Here is an 18,101-nt window from a genome sequence, read left to right as displayed (position 1 = left end):
TGTGGTAGAAAATTTATTGTCCTAGCATGTTGAAGTAATACAGATTCCTATTTACAATAGTACAACATTAAAAAGTGTACACGCTTTAATTACTGAAAACATTTCTTACCACAATTCTTCTAAAATGTGAAATGACAATATGCCAACTAAGGCGGCTTTAGTTATAAACATGACTGATGTTCAGAGTGTCCCTTATTGACTACATGTTCTGTAGCAGTAAGTATTGCTTGGAGTCGCTCATCTCTCTCACGTGGTCTCATTGAATTAGTCCCATAGCAAAAAGAAAGTGAAGGTCTCTTCTCTAACCATAAGATAATCAACCACCGCTGGTTTCACATGGCTCATCACCGGCCTCCTTCATACAGGCAGAAAAAAAGGTAGTATTTAGTAGAAGAAAAAATAAAAACCCTACACAAAAAAGGAAACCTAAAGGGGTTTTCCAGCACTAACACTTCATGTATCACTATACTTCATGCAGGCATTACAGTAACACGGTCATGTACTTACAGTACTAAAAGTTTTGTTTCGCTGGTGGGTTATGTGATCAGCAATGTTTAGTTCCTGCTGTGATGACATGTTGTACACATCACATGTGCCTGGCCCTAAATCACAGGCCCGTAATGTACAGCTCATCAATGACATGCCATTTAGGGGGCTGTAGCCTGCACTGTTCTGAAGGCCGCATGCATGTGATCATGTACAGTCCAGAAAACATGGCCCATATGTCGGCTGCCTCTCTCAGATTGATAGCAGCTCATCTGAGCCTAACTTACAACAGACCTGCAGGAGCTCACTGCATCATAAATCACCATGATGTAATAAGCTTGGGCCAGGAGATGCGGCCGACACACGTGTGCATGCTCCGGATGAAGCATGTGTGTTCCCAATTCCCTTTAGCTGGGTTCACGCGAGCACGCATATTACTGCACTATATTTCAATAAAACATTTTTTTTTGTGGGGGGGGGGGGGGACGGACTTGCAATAACCTCTTTGATGGATGAACAGAACTATGAGCAAAGGGATGAAGCTATGGTACAGTCTTTGCGGGATATGTAGTTTTCAGCATGGCACTTAAACTACTCTACAAGAAGGGGTCGACAAAGACAGCGCCCAACTGTATTGCTGATAACCTATTCCTTTTTTTTTCTAAAACAAAGGCCATCATGTTGGTTATAAAACACTGAAATAGTCTGACAGAGCATAAATGAGATATGCTGTAGGCAGTTTTACTACAAACTATATAAATATAGGGTGGTCATAGTAAAAAATTTGCAACTTTTTAAATGCCACTTGCGCAAAAATTTCAGCCTCGCTACTTTACCATCTTCTACGCCTGGGACTGGCGTAGATTTCGATTGAGGCACACAGATTGCCAGATGCTGCACCTAATTTATGACGAGGCATATGCCAGGTCATAAATTACCGTAGGCGCCGTATTCGGCAGCGTGCACGGGTATCCTAGCCTTGCGTACTCCACCGGGCTATGATAAATTTCACCCACAGTCTGAGAAAATGCATATATGTTGTAAGCAAACAAAGCACAAAACCTTGGATGTGTTATATGAAGGTACATTTAAAGAATGTCGTAAGATTTTTCCTGCTTCACTTCTGCACTCCAAAGTCTTCTAATGCGCATGGTGACATGCAGAGGCAAAAGCCTTATTTAAAGGGAACTTGACACCTCAGATATGCAATTTAAACTGCCCACGGTACCTTATTCATGCACTTATGAAGCACTGGAAGCTGTTCTTGCTGCGTAAATCTAACTAGTAAATGCACTGAAAATGCAATTTTAAAAAAGGGTTTCTGTCACCAGAATTGACCCTCTTAAAACTGTCTGACATTAGCGATGTGCTAATATCAGCAGAATCTAACTCTGCTATTTTTATGTTTATTGATGGCCCCCTTACAGCACAATTTTTACTTTTGTAATATGCTAATTAGCCTCTAGGAGAAGAGGGGAGGGGGTGGGGGTGGGGAGCGTTGCTTCTGCTCCTAGAGGCTCTGTTCTCCCACCTCATTCCACGCCCTGCTGTCCTTGATTAGGCCAGCGTTAGTCTTCTGCCGACCCTGTGTGCTGATTGAACGGCACTGCGCAGGCGCGAGACTTACCCAGAACACAGGGCCGGCAGGAGAAGACGAACACTGGCCTGTCAATCAAGGACGGCAGGGCTTGGAATGAGGTGGGAGAACAGAGCCTCTAGGAGTAGGAGCAACGCGCCCCCCGCTCCCAGAGGCTAATTTGCACATTACAAAAGTAAGAATTGTGCCGTAAGGGGGCTATCATTAAAAATAGCAGAGTTAGATTCTGCTGACATTAGCACATTGCAAATGTCAGACAGTTTTGAGAGGGTCAATTCTGGTGACAGAAACCCTTTAATCTTCTTCCAGTTGTATGGAAATGTCTGTTCAGGTCAAGGAGACCTGTGTTTTACTCCTCCGAGTCAAGGTTTCCCTGGCCGCCCCCTGCAGCTTGAACTGAACTGCTTGCAGAGCCCTATAAGCGCATGAATAAGGTACTCTGGGCATCTAAATTTGCGCATCCGAGAAATCAAGGTCCCTGTAAATATCCATAAGGCTTTAGCCTCTACAAACAAACCTTGTGTGTAGTCTTATTCTGCCATACATGCATGAGGAGCATCTTCTCTTCAATTAGAACAAGGGCTAAGGCATGTTAAAGAGGTTGTCTGCTTTTTTATTCTGATCTGTGGGGGTCCGACCCTGACACCCCTACCAATCAGCTGTTTGAAGACAAAGTGGTGCTTTCCCTACAATGGGACAGGAAGGAGCTGTCCCACTGAAGTGAAATGGACGGTAAACAATGAACATTCGTAAGATCACCGCTTTCTCTTCAAACAGATGATCGGCGGGGGTGCCAGGAGTCGGACCCCCACCAATCTGATATTGATGACCTATTCTGATAGGTCATCAATTGAAAAAAAGCAGACAACCCCTTTAAACTCCCCCTTTTCACCATAAGAAAACAGTTGGGAGTGTGCATGGCCTACGTAATACACAAGTACACGAGCTGGACACACAAAGTGGCAGGACATTGTTATAGGCTATTTGCATAGATGCTTCAATGTTTTATTTCACAAGCACTAAAGCAATACAAACTGGTTGCATAGATTTATATAGCCTTCCATTTGCAATCATACGCTTTTACATAACATACTAGTACAATGTATCACAGTTTTCCCCTTTAGGTTAAATGCACACGATCAGGATTGAGTGCGGATTTGCTGCCCGAAAAATCCGCACCATTGGTCATGTACATTGTATTCTATGAGAATTTGAAATTCTCATGCACACAATGCGGATTTTGAGCTTCGGCGAGGATTTTAAAATCCGCAGCATATCAATTTATTTTTCCAGTCCAGATTTTCTCCATTGACTTCAATGGGGACAGTAAAATCTGCACCATAACCACATGCAAATCCGCACCAATTGATGCGGATTGACCGCACGGATTTCCCTGCGATCACCTGCAGATTTCAGTGCGGCTTGTCCGCACATAAATCCTGAACATGTGCATTTACCCTAAGGGTACGTTCGCACGTCTGCAGTGAGTGATATGCACCAATATCCGCTTAAATACTGCAACACGTCCGAATTCCATTGTTTTCAATGGGAATTAGTGTCACTGCTCACATGGCCACAGATTTTTGTCAGCGGAAAATGAAGCCCAGTAGCCGCACGCAGATCAGGCTTTTGAATGGGGCTAATCCACTACCACTGTATTCAGATTTTAACACGTACTGTAGGCTGTACGAACATACCACTATAAAGCTACCATTGCATTAAGATGAGCTTTGCCCTGAAAAAGATAAAGTAAACAATTCCAAATCAGGAAGAGAGTCACACATTTATACTAACCTCTGAAACCACGGCCTCCACCTCCTCCTCTGCCTCCCCTGAAACCACCACCACCACCACCACCAAATCCTCCACGTCCTCCTCTGAATCCTCCTGAGGGGGAAAACAATTTCAGCACAAAATATTACAAAATCTCTAATCTACAAACTTGCACAAATAAAATGTATTCCAAGCTTTTGGTGCCAGAAGCACAAAAGCTGTATTGATTAATTAAAGGGGTTGTAACTCTGGCTAGATAAAGGATCAACTTGCAATAAAGTGATCACTATTTACCTGACAGATAACAGGCTGCCGCTCCGATTCTTCGGGGCAGGATCTGTTTACCTGGCTGCAGCAGTGATCTCACACAGACAACAAGTGACCACTGCAGCCAATCACTTGTCTTGCGGTGAACCGAAGAGGCCAGTGATTGTCGTTGTTGTAATGTCACAACTGCAGAAGGGTTAACAGATTCCAGACTGGAGAACCAGAGAGGCAGCAAGGCGTCTGCCAGGTAAATAATCATCACTTCTTTATTATAGGCTGATCCTCTGTTTCGCCCAGTTTACTACTGAACTTGGACAACCCCTTTAAACGTCATACTACAGCAGGGATCAGCAACCTTCAGCACTCCAGCTGTTGTGAAACTGCAATTCCCAGCATGCCCCTTTCATTTCTATGCGAGTTCTTAGAAGAGCAGAGCAAGTATGAATGTTGGGAGTTGTAGTTTCACAACAGTACTACCCCTGTACTACAGGGTCTGTAAAAAAAACTGTAGCAGCATTTCATAAAGCTACGAAAGGACACAAACCTCCACCTCCTCTGCCAAATCCACCTCTGCCAAATCCACCTCGACCACCTCCTCTACCACCGCCTCTTCCACCTCTTCCTCCTCTAGGAGGGCCTTTTTCACCAGGCGGCCGCGGAAGGAACCTTTGTAATGGCAACAGCTTTGCCGGGTCAATATAGAACTGTAGGAAAAAGATTGGCAGTGCAATCATTTAACAGCACAAAACATGACTGCATATCGTACAAGCATGGAATAAGCACAAGCATGGAATTCTATTTCCATGAAAGATCACGTCTGTTGTAGTAACTACTCCCATTCCCAATGTAATCATTCTGCGGCATCTTTTCTTATGCCACCCCACTATTATTCCTGCTACAATTTTATGACTAAAGGTATAACTGGGTGTTACCAGCTCGCGGTGTGTCCCTGCAGACTGCCACTCACAGCACTGATTGGACAATTACATTTATTAAAAGAGACATGCAAGGAGAGGAGACCAGTCCTCTTTAAAGGGGCTGTTCCCATTTTATGTAAAAAAATAAAAAATAAATATTAAATATTAATTCTCTGCTCTGGGGCTGTCTTCACTGCATTTTTGGTCTCTGCCTTTTAACTTCCACTTGCGTCACTGCAGCCAATGACTGACCTCAGCAGCAACAAGTCTCCAAGCGGCATATGACACAGCAGTGTTGATAAGCTTGGGCGCACATCACAGCTCAGGCCAAACTGGAGGCGCAAGACAGCCCCTTTTAGAGGAATTTTGTGACTTGAGGCAGTTTTCAGGCATAATAGTCCTACACCGGTTTTGCTACTTAAAATTTTGCATCGCTTCTGCCAAGTCTTAGAAGAAAAACTAAAACTAATAATGTGTTGTGGGGGCTATAGCAGCCCGACAATCACTAGAATTCATGACATAAATTAGTGTACATTTGCTTTTGTGGGGCACAAACATAAAAGTTAACCAAATTTATTAAGCATCCTGTGCCTCTTAAAAAATATGGAGCACACTTCTGACTAAGGGCCCATTCACACGACCTTATTTTTCAAGTTTAAGGGTCGGATGTGAACCCGATCATTTCAATGCGGCCACAGAAGATACGGACAGCACACGGTGTGCGGTCTGTCCCCGCACTTCTGTTCTGCGGCCCCGCACAAAGGATAGAACATGTCCTATTCTATACACATTGTTTAATAAGTCATCCCGCAGAAGTCTGCCCACAAACCACCTCCTCCCGCTCAGTTTGGCAAGGGTGTTGGTAAAAACAAAAAAAAAAAAGTCAGATTGTGCTGCGAACTGCAACTTGCAACAAATTTTAAAGAACTAGAAAGCTAGTGTAGAGCTATAACAAATTACCTCCTCTGTGTCCAGTTCAGCCCTAGACTAGTGATGGCTAACCTCCGGCACGCCAGCTGTGGTGAAATTACGACTCCCAGCATGCTCCATTCATTTTTGTGGAATTCTGAGAACAGCCAAGCAAGTGTGCATCTTGGGAGTTGTAGTTTTACCACAGCTGGAGTGCCAGAGGTTAGCCATCATTGATCTAGACCAAAATAATAATAAGTAATGCAGAAAAGAACTAGAGGGCAGTATTAAAGGGCATCCGGTACCAGAGACTCCCTATGAAACCTTTTGCATACACATAGCTGTAGTTCACCGGCTCTTTTTCTTTTGATTATTTGAGGCTCTATTCAAGTAAAAAAAAAAAAAAAATCTTAATTTGTATATCAGGGTACTTTCACACTAGCAATTTTCTTTTCCTGCACTGAGTTCTGTCCTAGGAGCTCAATACCGGAAAAAAAAAACGCTTCAGTTTTATCCCAATGCATTCTGAAGGGAAAGCAATCCGTTCAGTATGCATCAGGATGTCTTCAGTTCAGTCACTCTTACGGTATTTGCCTAGAGAAAACACCACAGCATGCGGCAGCATTTTCTCCTGCCAAAATGCCGGAATACGACTGATTGACGGATCCGGCATTGATTTCCATTGAAGTGTATTAATGCCGGATACGCAGACCTTTAAAAAATGAGAAAAAAAACAAATACCGGATCCGTTTTTCCGGATGACACCGGAGAGATGGATCCGGTATTTCAATGCATTTGTCAGACGGATCCGGAAACAAATAGTATCCGTTTGCATATGGATTTCCAGATCCGGCAGGTAGTTACGGCAACAGAACTGCCTGCCGGATTCCTCTAACACAAGTGTGAAAGTGCCCTTAGGTGCAATGAAGGCATCACCATTGCTCTTGTTGCACCCATGCCCCACTCCATTCTGTGGCCAACCCCTCCGTCACTGCTTTGATTGAGAGGGTCAGGCCGTGGCAAGGCAGTGAGGGAGGGAAGAAGTGGGGCATGGGTGCAACAAGAGCAACGCTGATGCCCTCATTGCACAAAAGGCCATATTTGCACATCAGGAAAAAGTATAACTCAGGAAAAGAACCTCATATCAACAAAATAAAAACTGTGTTTTAATCAGGTGAACCACAGCTATGTGTCTATGCAAACAAACAGACAGGTGGGGGTCACTGGTGACAGATTCCCTTTAACCATTTCGCTACCAGCGCCGTACATGTACGGCGCTGGTAGCACTGTGCAAGCATGACACCCGATCATGGGTGCAGCGGGCGTCATTGCCGGCAAGTCTCTGCTGTTTTAAACAGCAGAGACCTCCGGCTAATTACCACAACTGGTAATAATGCCGATCGCGGTAATTAAATGCTTTAGATGCCGTGATCAAGCGAGATCATGGCACATGAATGCACACTTCCGGGTTAAGTACTGAAGCCCCGTGCGGCCAATCGGAACTTCTATACATGCGATGAATGCTCTGAATCTCTATGAAGACATCTAGAGCATTAATGCTGCAATTCTTTTTTTTGGCCACCAGATGGCAGGCCAACATAAGAATGAGCAAAATGCAAAGAAATTGTCATTTTTTTTTATCGCTTATAGGTCAAAATAAAAAATTCAAAACATATTGCTTCTCTTACCCCCAAAAATGTAATCCAAAAGTCATGCACACTCAAATGGTATCTATAAAAACTATGAATTGTCCTGCAAAAAATGAGCCCCTAAACAGCTCAGTAGACATAAGTATAAAAAAAAGTTATGGGGGTCAGAATATGGTGATGTAAAAAAAAAATAAAAAAAAAAATAATGAAAAAAGTTGAGGTATCGTTGTATTCGTACTGAACCAGAGAATGAAGGGCATGGGTCAGTTTTGCCGTAAACAAAACCCATAAAATGGTGGTGGGATTGCGTTTTGTTCCAATTCCACCCCATTTGGAATTTTTTTCCCCGCTTCCCACTACATTTTATGCCATAATTAAGGGTGGTATTAGAAAGTACAACTTGTCCCGCAAAAAATAAGCCCTCTCACAGCTATGTGACTGGAAATATAAAAAAGTTATGACTCACAGAAAATAGGGAAGAAAAATGAAAACGCAAAAACCTCTGGTATCCTAAGGGCTAAGCACCTAAGGAGCCAAAGAATCATACAATAAATGAAACACTTACCTTCTGTAACTTCTTAAAAGATGAAGCTTTCATATTATCAGAGAGTTTTACAGAAAAATACTTGCATAAGTCATTAAGGAAGTGATAAATGAAATAGTAGACAGCTTAAAAATGTGCCACGCACAAAATGTGTTTCAACCCCTTTGTGACCAGCCTGTTATGGGCCTTAAAGGGGTTGTCTCGCTTCCGCAAGTGGCATCATGTAGAGAAAGTTATAGATACAAGGCACTTACTAATGTATTGCGATTATCCATATTGCTTCCTTTGCTGGCTGGATTCATTTTTCCATCATGTTATACACTGCTCGTATCCATTGTTACGACCACCCCGCAATCCAGCAGCGGAGGCCCTGCTTGCACACTATAGAAGCACTACACTGAAAGCACGGCCACATCTGCTGGATTGCAGGGTGGTCGTAACCATGGAAACAAGCAATGTATAACATGATGGAAAAATGAATCCAGCCAGCAAAGGAAGCAATACGGACAATCACAATAATTCTGGGATTTGCGTCCCCACCTATCCCTTGGTTGAACTTGATGGACGTTTGTCTTTTTTCAACCGTATTAACTATGTAACAATACATTAGTGTCTTGTATTACTTTTCTCTACAAGATACCACTTGCTAAAGCGAGACAGCCCCTTTAAGGCCCAAAACAGGCTGATATGTATAGTAAGAGAGCAGGCAAGAGTCTTCCTTGTTGTGCATAACTTGAACAGGGCAGTTTCACGCTCAAGCATATTTTTTATACAATAAAAACGTTTCTAATACAGTTTGGAGGGACGTTTTCAAGTCCTGCCCTTCAGAATTCTCACTTCAAAGAGTCGCCAAATAAGGCTTTGCAACTTTTTGCATGTTTATGCCACTCACTCAAGTTCCAAAAAGTAGCTGTGGGGGTGTTTAGCCCGTCGGGCTGATTTAAGCCAAATTTATCAACCGACTTTTTACAAAAATTGTCCCAGTCTTAGTTCAGTATAGGGGTGGGGGTAGAGTTGAGCGGTAAACCAGTGTCAACAATATACCGCGGTATTAAGAAACAGTGATATGGCGATATTGCCGTTAAACGAGGTATTTTGTGACATCGTAGGAGCGGTCGTCATATGTGTGCTGACTGCTCCTAAATCTGTGTCAGCCTGCCCCTACATCGTGCAAATGCGTACCATACATATTAGTTCCTGCAGCGGCCGCCCCCCTGCTCCTCCTCGCTCTCATATTAAAGTCTCCGCCCAGTGGCCGAGCACAGGAGTGAGGCGGGCAAAGTCAGTAAGCAGTCCATGTCCCAGCCAAGATGGGAGAAGAGGAGTGAGAGACCCTAACAGCCCGGGTGTCATAAGTAAAGGCGATACTGTCCATCTAGGTCTTCTGTGGCCCTGGCCCTGCCTGCAAGCTGCACTGCATGGTGATGGCACTTGATCTCTCATAGCAGGCATTAGGGAACAATATACAGGTCACCATGAGTCCCATCAGTATAATAGCCTCATACAGTATAATGTCTCCCTGTTGCCCCCATACAGGAGTATCAAGACATTAATGTATGTGGGCCACAAGAGGGGGGGGGAAGAGTTACAAGTTGTTGTCCCATACAGTATAGTGACTCTTGTAACCCGCTGCCTGCCCATACAGAATGTCAAGGCTGCGCGCTGCCTGCCCATACAGAATGTCAAGGCTGCGCGCTGCCTGCCCATACAGAATGTCAAGGCTGCGCGCTGCCTGCCCATACAGAATGTCAAGGCTGCGCGCTGCCTGCCCATACAGAATGTCAAGGCTGCGCGCTGCCTGCCCATACAGAATGTCAAGGCTGCGCGCTGCCTGCCCATACAGAATGTCAAGGCTGCGCGCTGCCTGCCCATACAGAATGTCAAGGCTGCGCGCTGCCTGCCCATACAGAATGTCAAGGCTGCGCGCTGCCTGCCCATACAGAATGTCAAGGCTGCGCATGCACCGTCCTCCTCATTCGCCGCTCGATCCTGTCTATCGCGCAGACTCAAGCGCGATCCTGTAATTCAGTTACAGGATCGCGCGGCGAATGAGGAGGACGGCGCATGCGCAGCCTTGACAAGCGCGGTCCCGGCGACTGAGCCGGCTGTCAATTACAGTGCATAGAGGCGGGGTTAGGGCAGGGGAGGTACAGCCAGAGGTGAGGGAAGGGCTACCCCCTTGACTTCTAGCCTGACTGTTGGAGCAGGAAATGATAACTTTATAAGACGATTTTTTCAGGCATATACAGCGCATGAAAGCGGCATAAGAATGTATAAGAACACACTGAAGATGATCTATAAGGTACTGTTGCTAGTTTCTAAAGTGAAATTGAGGTGAAAGGTTCGCTTTAAAGATTCCCCATATGATAAATCTCCCACTTTCAGTTTCAATTCCTCAGGATTTTTAGGGTCACAACTTCATAATACATTGTTCTGGACATGCGATGGACACAGATGACATGCTGGAACCTAGGATAACTTTTCAAAACACAATGAATAAGATACATTTGCCAAAACCGTAATACATAAGAGTCAAGAGGGGTGCCTGATTTTGTTTTCCCCTTCCATAACATATTGTAATGCTAGTCAAATGATATGGAAAATAAGATTAGAAAGGATACAAAGTCTCTCAACTGCCCAAATATTTCATCCACTTTTCCAATCTGCTCTTTGTTTTGCAGATAAATGGGAGCGTTGAAGTACGGCACTTTGTTTTCTTCAGTGACACATTTACACACCACGTCGTCTTCACAAGGATGCATGAACTCGCCCACCTCTGCAACATTAACACAATTATTAGTGTTCTGAAGGTCGACCAATCTGTGATCACTGCTGAAGGGAGGTCAAATTAACTAGACCATGGAGCCCAAGGCTGGCTTTACAAGGTAGCAACATGGCCGCAACATTCTGAACCTCTCAAAGCAAATGGGTCCGCATCCGTGATGCAGGGAGCACACAGCCGGTGACCACCAGTGATGGCCAGTTTGCCGCGTTCGTCCGCGAACACATGTGATCTGCCATCATTTCAGACCGGCTCGCGCACAGGCACAGGCAAGGACTTACCTGTGCCTCGCCGGACTTGTCAGTTAAGATGGCAGCTCGCATGTGTTCGCTGGCTAACACGGCGAACTGGCCATCACTGGTGCCTACATATTGGAGACTAGCTGTTTGCGAGCCGGATGCACGAGGCCTTAGGGTTTCCCAGGAAAATTTCAGCCAGATTGCAACACTTTCTTGGCCTGCACGCTCTCCAGATTTATCGCCAATCGAGAATATATAGGACCAGCTGGGATGCCAGCAATCTACATGTGCATGATCTACAGGCCCAGCTGTAACATCTGTGGGCAAATGTGCCACAGGATACCATACAGAACCTATAAGCCTCCATGCCCAACTTCGATCCAGGCTAGAGGTGGCCCAACAGGTACTACAGCCTCCCTTCCATCGTACAACTTTCCTTAATAAAATTATCCTAGCTCTAAAATTTTAATGACTTACATATATTATTATTACAGTCACACAACGAAAGCTCCATTCAACTCCAACAAATTTTTCTTGGCACGTTATTTTTTGTCAACAAGTGTAATTAAAATAACCAATATTCGCCCATTTAAGCCATCGCTCACGTGCCCATTAACTGTGGGGCAGCCAATCATTAGCCTCAGAAATGTTTAAATGGCACCTGATCAGTTGCTTAGAAGTAAAAGGAGATAGGAGCTGCAACAGCTTACATGGGTGTGCAGAGGTTATTTTAATATTTTAAAGCGCTCCCAGCATGTATGTACTTGACAATCCCTTTAAATGGTACCGTGCTCACTGGTTAGCTTTTTGTGTTCTAATACAAAATGGATTCACTGTAGCAAATCACAAGCATTTCAAGGAGCATGCTGATGATTAAGCTTTGCCAAGGCCAAAGAAACACCAATGAAAGTACAGACGATACAGTGGCTTCATGTTAAAATATTTTAACGTTAAAAGTTTTATAATAATTGTAATACAACATACCAACAACATACTCTGGTGGTCCCTGGTCATAGCCTCCTCTTCCACCACCAAATCCACCTCTTCCGCCAAATCCACCTCTTCCGCCAAATCCACGTCCTCCTCCTCCTCCTCCAAAACCACGTCCTCCTCCACCTCCTCTTCCTCCCCACCCACCACCACCACCTCTGCCACCTCCTCCCCGATTAAAGCCTCCTCTTCCGCCAAAGGACATCCTAAACAACATAGAGGGGAACAAAGACATTAATTAGAAAAATGAATTAAACAATAAGTATAGTGCCTGAATCGATCTGTCTGGGGGCTCTCCAGCTCTTCTCCTGCGCCATTCTCTAATATACTTACGCTATTGGAAATGTACGTGATCTGCAGCAGTCAGAGAAGCAAATTCCCTGAAATCAGGAAAGCCATTTGTATCAAAGGGGGTTTCCCGTTAAATTAAGTTATACTCTCTCCACATGAGAGCCCCAGACCCCCGAGCATGCGTACTGCCATTCTAAGCTCTTGTACCCTTATCTGTGGCAGTCCCATAGAGAATGCATGGAGCAGCAGTGCATATGCTCAACTTAGTGCTCCATTCTTATTGGAAATACAGGGCCCCCGCTCTTGTAATCAGTGGGGACATCCACTGATCTAATAGTCATCCCCTATCCAGTGGGGTGGAGGTGGTTTATGGAGTCAAGGCTCACTTTTAAGAGCAATTCTGCAACTATACAAATCGTATATCTCAGTGCAACCTTGTAGCTAGTCATCACCAGGTCAGAAGAAACTGCCCACAAAGAATTATCAGGTTGCTCCATGAAGAAAATCATCTTTTAAAAATAAGCCAGAGTTTGTTCCAGGCCTCAATTGGTGTTTTTGTAGTGTTTTTGAAAGGCATTTTTCAGTGTATTTCAGCACTTTAAGTATTGCTATTGAAAAACACCCCGTTGTCCTGTGTTTAATATTTCCCATAGACTTTCAAGCAACATCTTGGACTGGTGTTTGCCTAAAAACGTGGCAAAAAATGCACCAAAACTGCCATTAATAACTTGTGTGACACCAGCCAATAATGAATGGTTGTCCCTACTCTCCCTGACCGCAGATGTGGCCCGATCCCTTGCGGTGCTATAAGATGCCCTCTATAAGCATGAAGGACGTATGTTTTTGAAGTGATTGTGGGAGACGGCCCCGAGTACTGAGCCATCTATAACACAATGCACCCTCACTGTATTGCTACTAAAAACAAGGTGTGGTGATAAGAAAATTCTACCAAGCGAGATTTTTAGGATGGCTTCTAATTTGTCCCCCCTGTTCTATTACCAGGATTCACAGCCAACCAAAGATCACCGTGATCACTATCCCTGCGGCATCCATCACCTACAGGGCACGGAGATGCTGGACCCCGCACCACTGCGAGGGAGATCAGGTCTGCCGCCACACTATGCCCTCAGTGAGGGAAGCATAGTACAGCTGACAGGTTCCTTTTAAAGAGGCTCTGTCGCCATTCCTGACATGTCTGCTGTAGTAAAGAATTGTATATCACATGAAATTATAAGTCTGGAACATTTCTTTTAGGACTATGTTTTGCCATTCTTCTTCTATTCTTACTAGAGGTTTATGGATAAAGGTACAGATGGGAGTTACCAATTGGGGAGGGTGTCCGTGCACAGTCTAGCACTGGGAACACCCACCTGTATCTTTATCCTTATAACAGAAATAAGAGAATAATAGCCTAACACAGAATTATAGAATGATTCTCCAGATTAGTTATTACATGGGGAATGTAAGTGGCTACTCAAACAGACATGTCAGGAGTGGTGACAGGTCCTCTTTAAAGGGGTTACCCAATCCTAAAAAAAAAAAAAAAAAGCCTCCACCATATGCCAGGCCCCCCACGCTGAATATAGTTACCCAGGTCAATCCTGGTCCCCGCACCGCCGCTGACGCTTCTCCCCGTGCCCAGATGAAAACATCCGGTTTCGGGGTGTAGGGTGCAGCTAATGGCAGGCGGGGACGAGCCTCCTTAGTATCGTGGGTGATGCTAGGGAGGCTCGTTCCCGTCCCCGCCTGCAATTGGCTGCTTCTCCCCGACACCGGATGTTTTCATCCGTGCACCGGGAGAAGCTGCAGCGGGGACCCAGCATATTGGCAAATATGTGGGTTCTTTTTTTTTTTGGGGGGGGGGGGGGGGGGATGGATAACTCCTTTAAGGGTACGGCCACATGTTGCGGAATTTCCGCTGCAGATTTCACCCTCTGCATTGCAATGTATCATAGTGCCACTGAGTCTTAACTACTGGATGCCAACTGCCATCCACAAGAAGGCATAACACCTCAGGCATTCCTTTGGACTGCAGCTGTGGCTCAATAGTCAGCACTATTAAAACACTTTCAATCCACACCGCAGGTCAAATTACACTACAGACGTCACACCGCTAATTTACAGCGCATAAGTCACTTTCATACGATCATTTTGTATCAGTATTTGTGACCCGAACCTACAGAGGGAAAGTATAATGGGAAGATTTGAGCCTCTTCTGTGTTTTGGACTCCTGTACCTGGCTTACAAATACTGACTGTGTGAAAGTGGTCTAAAGGCTGTTTTTACACAGGTTTTCATTGCCGTTTTTAGCCGCTCTTAAGGTCTATAGGAAATATGAAACACAGGACACACTGACATCTGAGTTTACACATCTGGCAGGCTGTTCCAGCAGAGTAATAGTCTGCTTGCATTCAATGCATCCAGCCTACCTGGATAATGCTGTGCACACCCAGATACCCATTGACTATAATGGGATCCATCAACTTCCCAGAAGTCATGAAAACACAACTTTTTGTCTGGCAGAAACCTGCCATTTATGCTGGAAAGTGGGCAGATCCCATTATAGTCAATAGTGATCTGGGAGTGCACAGCTTTAGCCGGATGGGTAAACTATGGCAGGCTGTTCGTCTGCTTAAAAATGCATATGTGAACGGAATTAGCTTAGCATTTTGTGTTGTTTCAGGCGTTTTCACATCACCTTCTCTATGTGGAAAAATGCCATAAAGACAATACTAGCGGAAAACCACACTGTTTGACAAAAAAAAAGGAAAATGGTCACACAAAAAGCAGCAAAAAAAAAAAAAAGCATGTTTGTGCTTATTCTGGTGTTTTGTTTACTAGTAACAAAACCTGAAAGCCGAAGTCACGTGTGGGGATCTAGAAGGTAGGTTTACACTGACTTTTTTGGAGAAGTTTGAGGCACATTCGCCTACAGGTTTTTCAACCAAAGCCAGGAATGGATTTTAAAGGAAATGGAGATAAGGCCTCAGGCACAAGACCGTATTTGTGTTCTGCGGAGCCATTCATTTCAATGGGGACACAAAAAATGCAAACAGCACACTATATGCTGTCCACATCGGTATGTCCGTGCCATCGTCTTGCAAAAAAGATAGAACATGTCCAATATCCATTTTGCGGACAAGGATAAGACATTTTAACAGAAGGGGGGGAATGGAGGCATGCAGATGGCCGGTATCTGAAGTTTGTGGACCCCAAAACACATGTGGCAGGAGGCCTAACGGAAGGCCATACGGTATAATTCTTCCTGTAGAATCCGCTTCTGGCTTTGGTTGAAAAACCTGCAAGCAAATCTGCCTCAAACCCTCTGGATAGGCCATCAATACCTGATCGGCAGGGACACCCCACAACTCCAACCAACCAGCTGTTCAGGAAAAGACCGCCTTCTATTGTGTACTGGACTTTGGGGCGATTGGGAGCAGCGCTGCAGTAACCAGTAACGTTCACTACACAATGGATGCAGTTCTGGTGCTAAGGCCAATCCCCAAGAGCTGATCAGCAGGTGTCGGAGACGTCACATTATTAATATAAAAGGAGTGGACAACCCCTTTAATGTTATATAAAATATATAGAGGCATCTAGGTTTACAAAGCATACGTGGATTGTAGCCACTTCACACTATGCCCAAAAACCACGTTTACCAGCCGTGGGCATGCCACATCCCGGTGTGGACCCGATGACTCCCACGGGTCTGTGCTCCACATGTTGCAGCTATCTTTTACTGAGCGGAGACATGGATGTGAAGGCACACTGAAGCTTCCGCAACCATGCTTTAAAAGATGGGACATGTCCTAGACTTGGCCACAACACGCAGAGCACAGACCCATTGAAGACAGCAGGTCCGCGCTGTAGGGGGCATGCACATGACTGGTAAACGTGGTTTGCTGATCTGTGGACCACACAACCCTTCCAGTCCTCCATACAAAGCACATACAAATGGGAGTGTGCAACCAGGAGCGGCATGTGGGCACTGCCTGGCACCTAGAGTATCACATACCTGTATCGCGACTCGCTCTTCTCCACTACACGTGGGGCTAGGGTAGGCTCATCCGGCGCCCTCTGATGACGTCACCGACATGAGACGAGGGGAATGGTAGTGGCTAAACTCCATGCGGGAAACGGACCGCCTGACGTCACTGTGTCACGTGACACACTCTTGTCACGTGACTAAATGAATTAGCATACCATAGTCGGAAGCTGCTCGCTCAGGCAGTTTGTAGAGCAGGTCACTGATGGCTGTTAGGGGAGGAGTGGCTGTCAGTGCTGGAGGTGCATGTGTGTGCTGTGGACGTGGGGAGGGGAACTGTATGCAGAGGCGGGGGCCATGTAATATTGTGGGCAGCTGATAGAGTGCTGATGGCACGGGGGTTATAAAGAAAAACGTTCTTTTAATTAGTTTTTTGTTATTAGAGTACTCGATTGCAAAAATAGTCAGTAGCTGCAGCCCAAGTTGTGTGCAGAGGGGGTGCCGTGTAATATTGTGTGCAGAGGGGGTGCCGTGTAATATTGTATGCAGGGGGGTCGTGTAATATCGTATGCAGGGGGGCCGTGTAATATCGTATGCAGGGGTGCCGTGTAATATCGTATGCAGGGGTGCCGTGTAATATCGTATGCAGGGGTGCCGTGTAATATCGTATGCAGGGGTGCCGTGTAATATCGTATGCAGGGGGGCCGTGTAATATCGTATGCAGGGGTGCCGTGTAATATTGTGTGCAGGGGGGGTGCCGTGTAATATTGTGTGCAGAGGGGGTGCCGTGTAATATTGTATGCAGGGGGGTCGTGTAATATCGTATGCAGGGGGGCCGTGTAATATCGTATGCAGGGGGGCCGTGTAATATCGTATGCAGGGGTGCCGTGTAATATTGTGTGCAGGGGGGGTGCCGTGTAATATTGTGTTCAGGGGGGGTGCCGTGTAATATTGTGTGCAGGGGGGGTGCCGTGTAATATTGTGTGCAGGGGGGGTGTCCGTGTAATATTGTGTGCAGGGGGGTGCCGTGTAATATTGTGTGCAGGGGGGGTGCCGTGTAATATTGTGTGCAGGGAGGGGGGTGCCGTGTAATATTGTGTGCAGGGGGGGGTGCCGTGTAATATTGTGTGCAGGGGGGGGTGCCGTGTAATATTGTGTGCAGGGGGGGGTGCCGTGTAATATTGTGTGCAGGGGGGGGTGCCGTGTAATATTGTGTGCAGGGGGGGGGTGCCGTGTAATATTGTGTGCAGGGGGGGTGCCGTGTAATATTGTGTGCAGGGGGGGTGCCGTGTAATATTGTGTGAAGGGGGGCCGTGTAATATTGTGTGCAGGGGGGGTGCCGTGTAATATTGTGTGCAAGGGGGAGGTTGCCGTGTAATATTGTGTGCTGGGGGAGGGGGTGCTGTGTAATTTGGTATGCAGGCTGCTATTGTATGTGACATGTTTTACTGAATACAACAGGTTTTCAGTATGTTCTCTGTACCTGATATTTATTCATATATATATTTTCTACTGTACAAGTCGAAGTGAAATCTTCTGGTTTTACTGTTTTTAATAAAAACTTTGTGTTAAAGAGAACCTGTCACCGAGATTTTGGCCATAGAGCTGGGGACATGGGCTGCTAGATGGCCGCTAGCACATCTGCAATACCCAGGTCCCATAGCTCTGTGTG

The 18,101-nt window shown here is 45.4% G+C and overlaps 1 protein-coding gene across 2 annotated transcripts; it reads right to left on the bottom strand.

The window, feature by feature from the left end:
- Positions 1 to 16,572, bottom strand: GAR1 (GAR1 ribonucleoprotein). 2 transcript variants are annotated; one of them, XM_044306624.1, is made up of 7 exons: positions 16,460 to 16,572; positions 12,148 to 12,359; positions 10,764 to 10,918; positions 8,164 to 8,223; positions 4,668 to 4,827; positions 3,878 to 3,970; positions 1 to 355 (listed from the first exon to the last, which is right to left on the bottom strand). In XM_044306624.1, the coding sequence occupies exons 2-7, from the start codon at positions 12,356 to 12,358 to the stop codon at positions 345 to 347; spliced, it is 690 nt and encodes a 229-aa protein (XP_044162559.1). In that variant the 5' UTR covers position 12,359; positions 16,460 to 16,572; the 3' UTR covers positions 1 to 344. The 2 variants fall into 2 exon arrangements, with proteins under 2 accessions (XP_044162559.1, XP_044162475.1); XM_044306540.1 differs by lacking the exon at positions 16,460 to 16,572 and having other exon boundaries at positions 12,148 to 12,370.
- Positions 16,573 to 18,101: the final 1,529 nt, after the last annotated feature.

This window comes from Bufo gargarizans, chromosome 1 (assembly GCF_014858855.1).
Source record: "Bufo gargarizans isolate SCDJY-AF-19 chromosome 1, ASM1485885v1, whole genome shotgun sequence".
NCBI lineage: Eukaryota > Metazoa > Chordata > Amphibia > Anura > Bufonidae > Bufo > Bufo gargarizans.
Note: the sequence above shows the minus strand (reverse complement) of the source record. Positions and strands in the feature narration are given on the sequence as shown.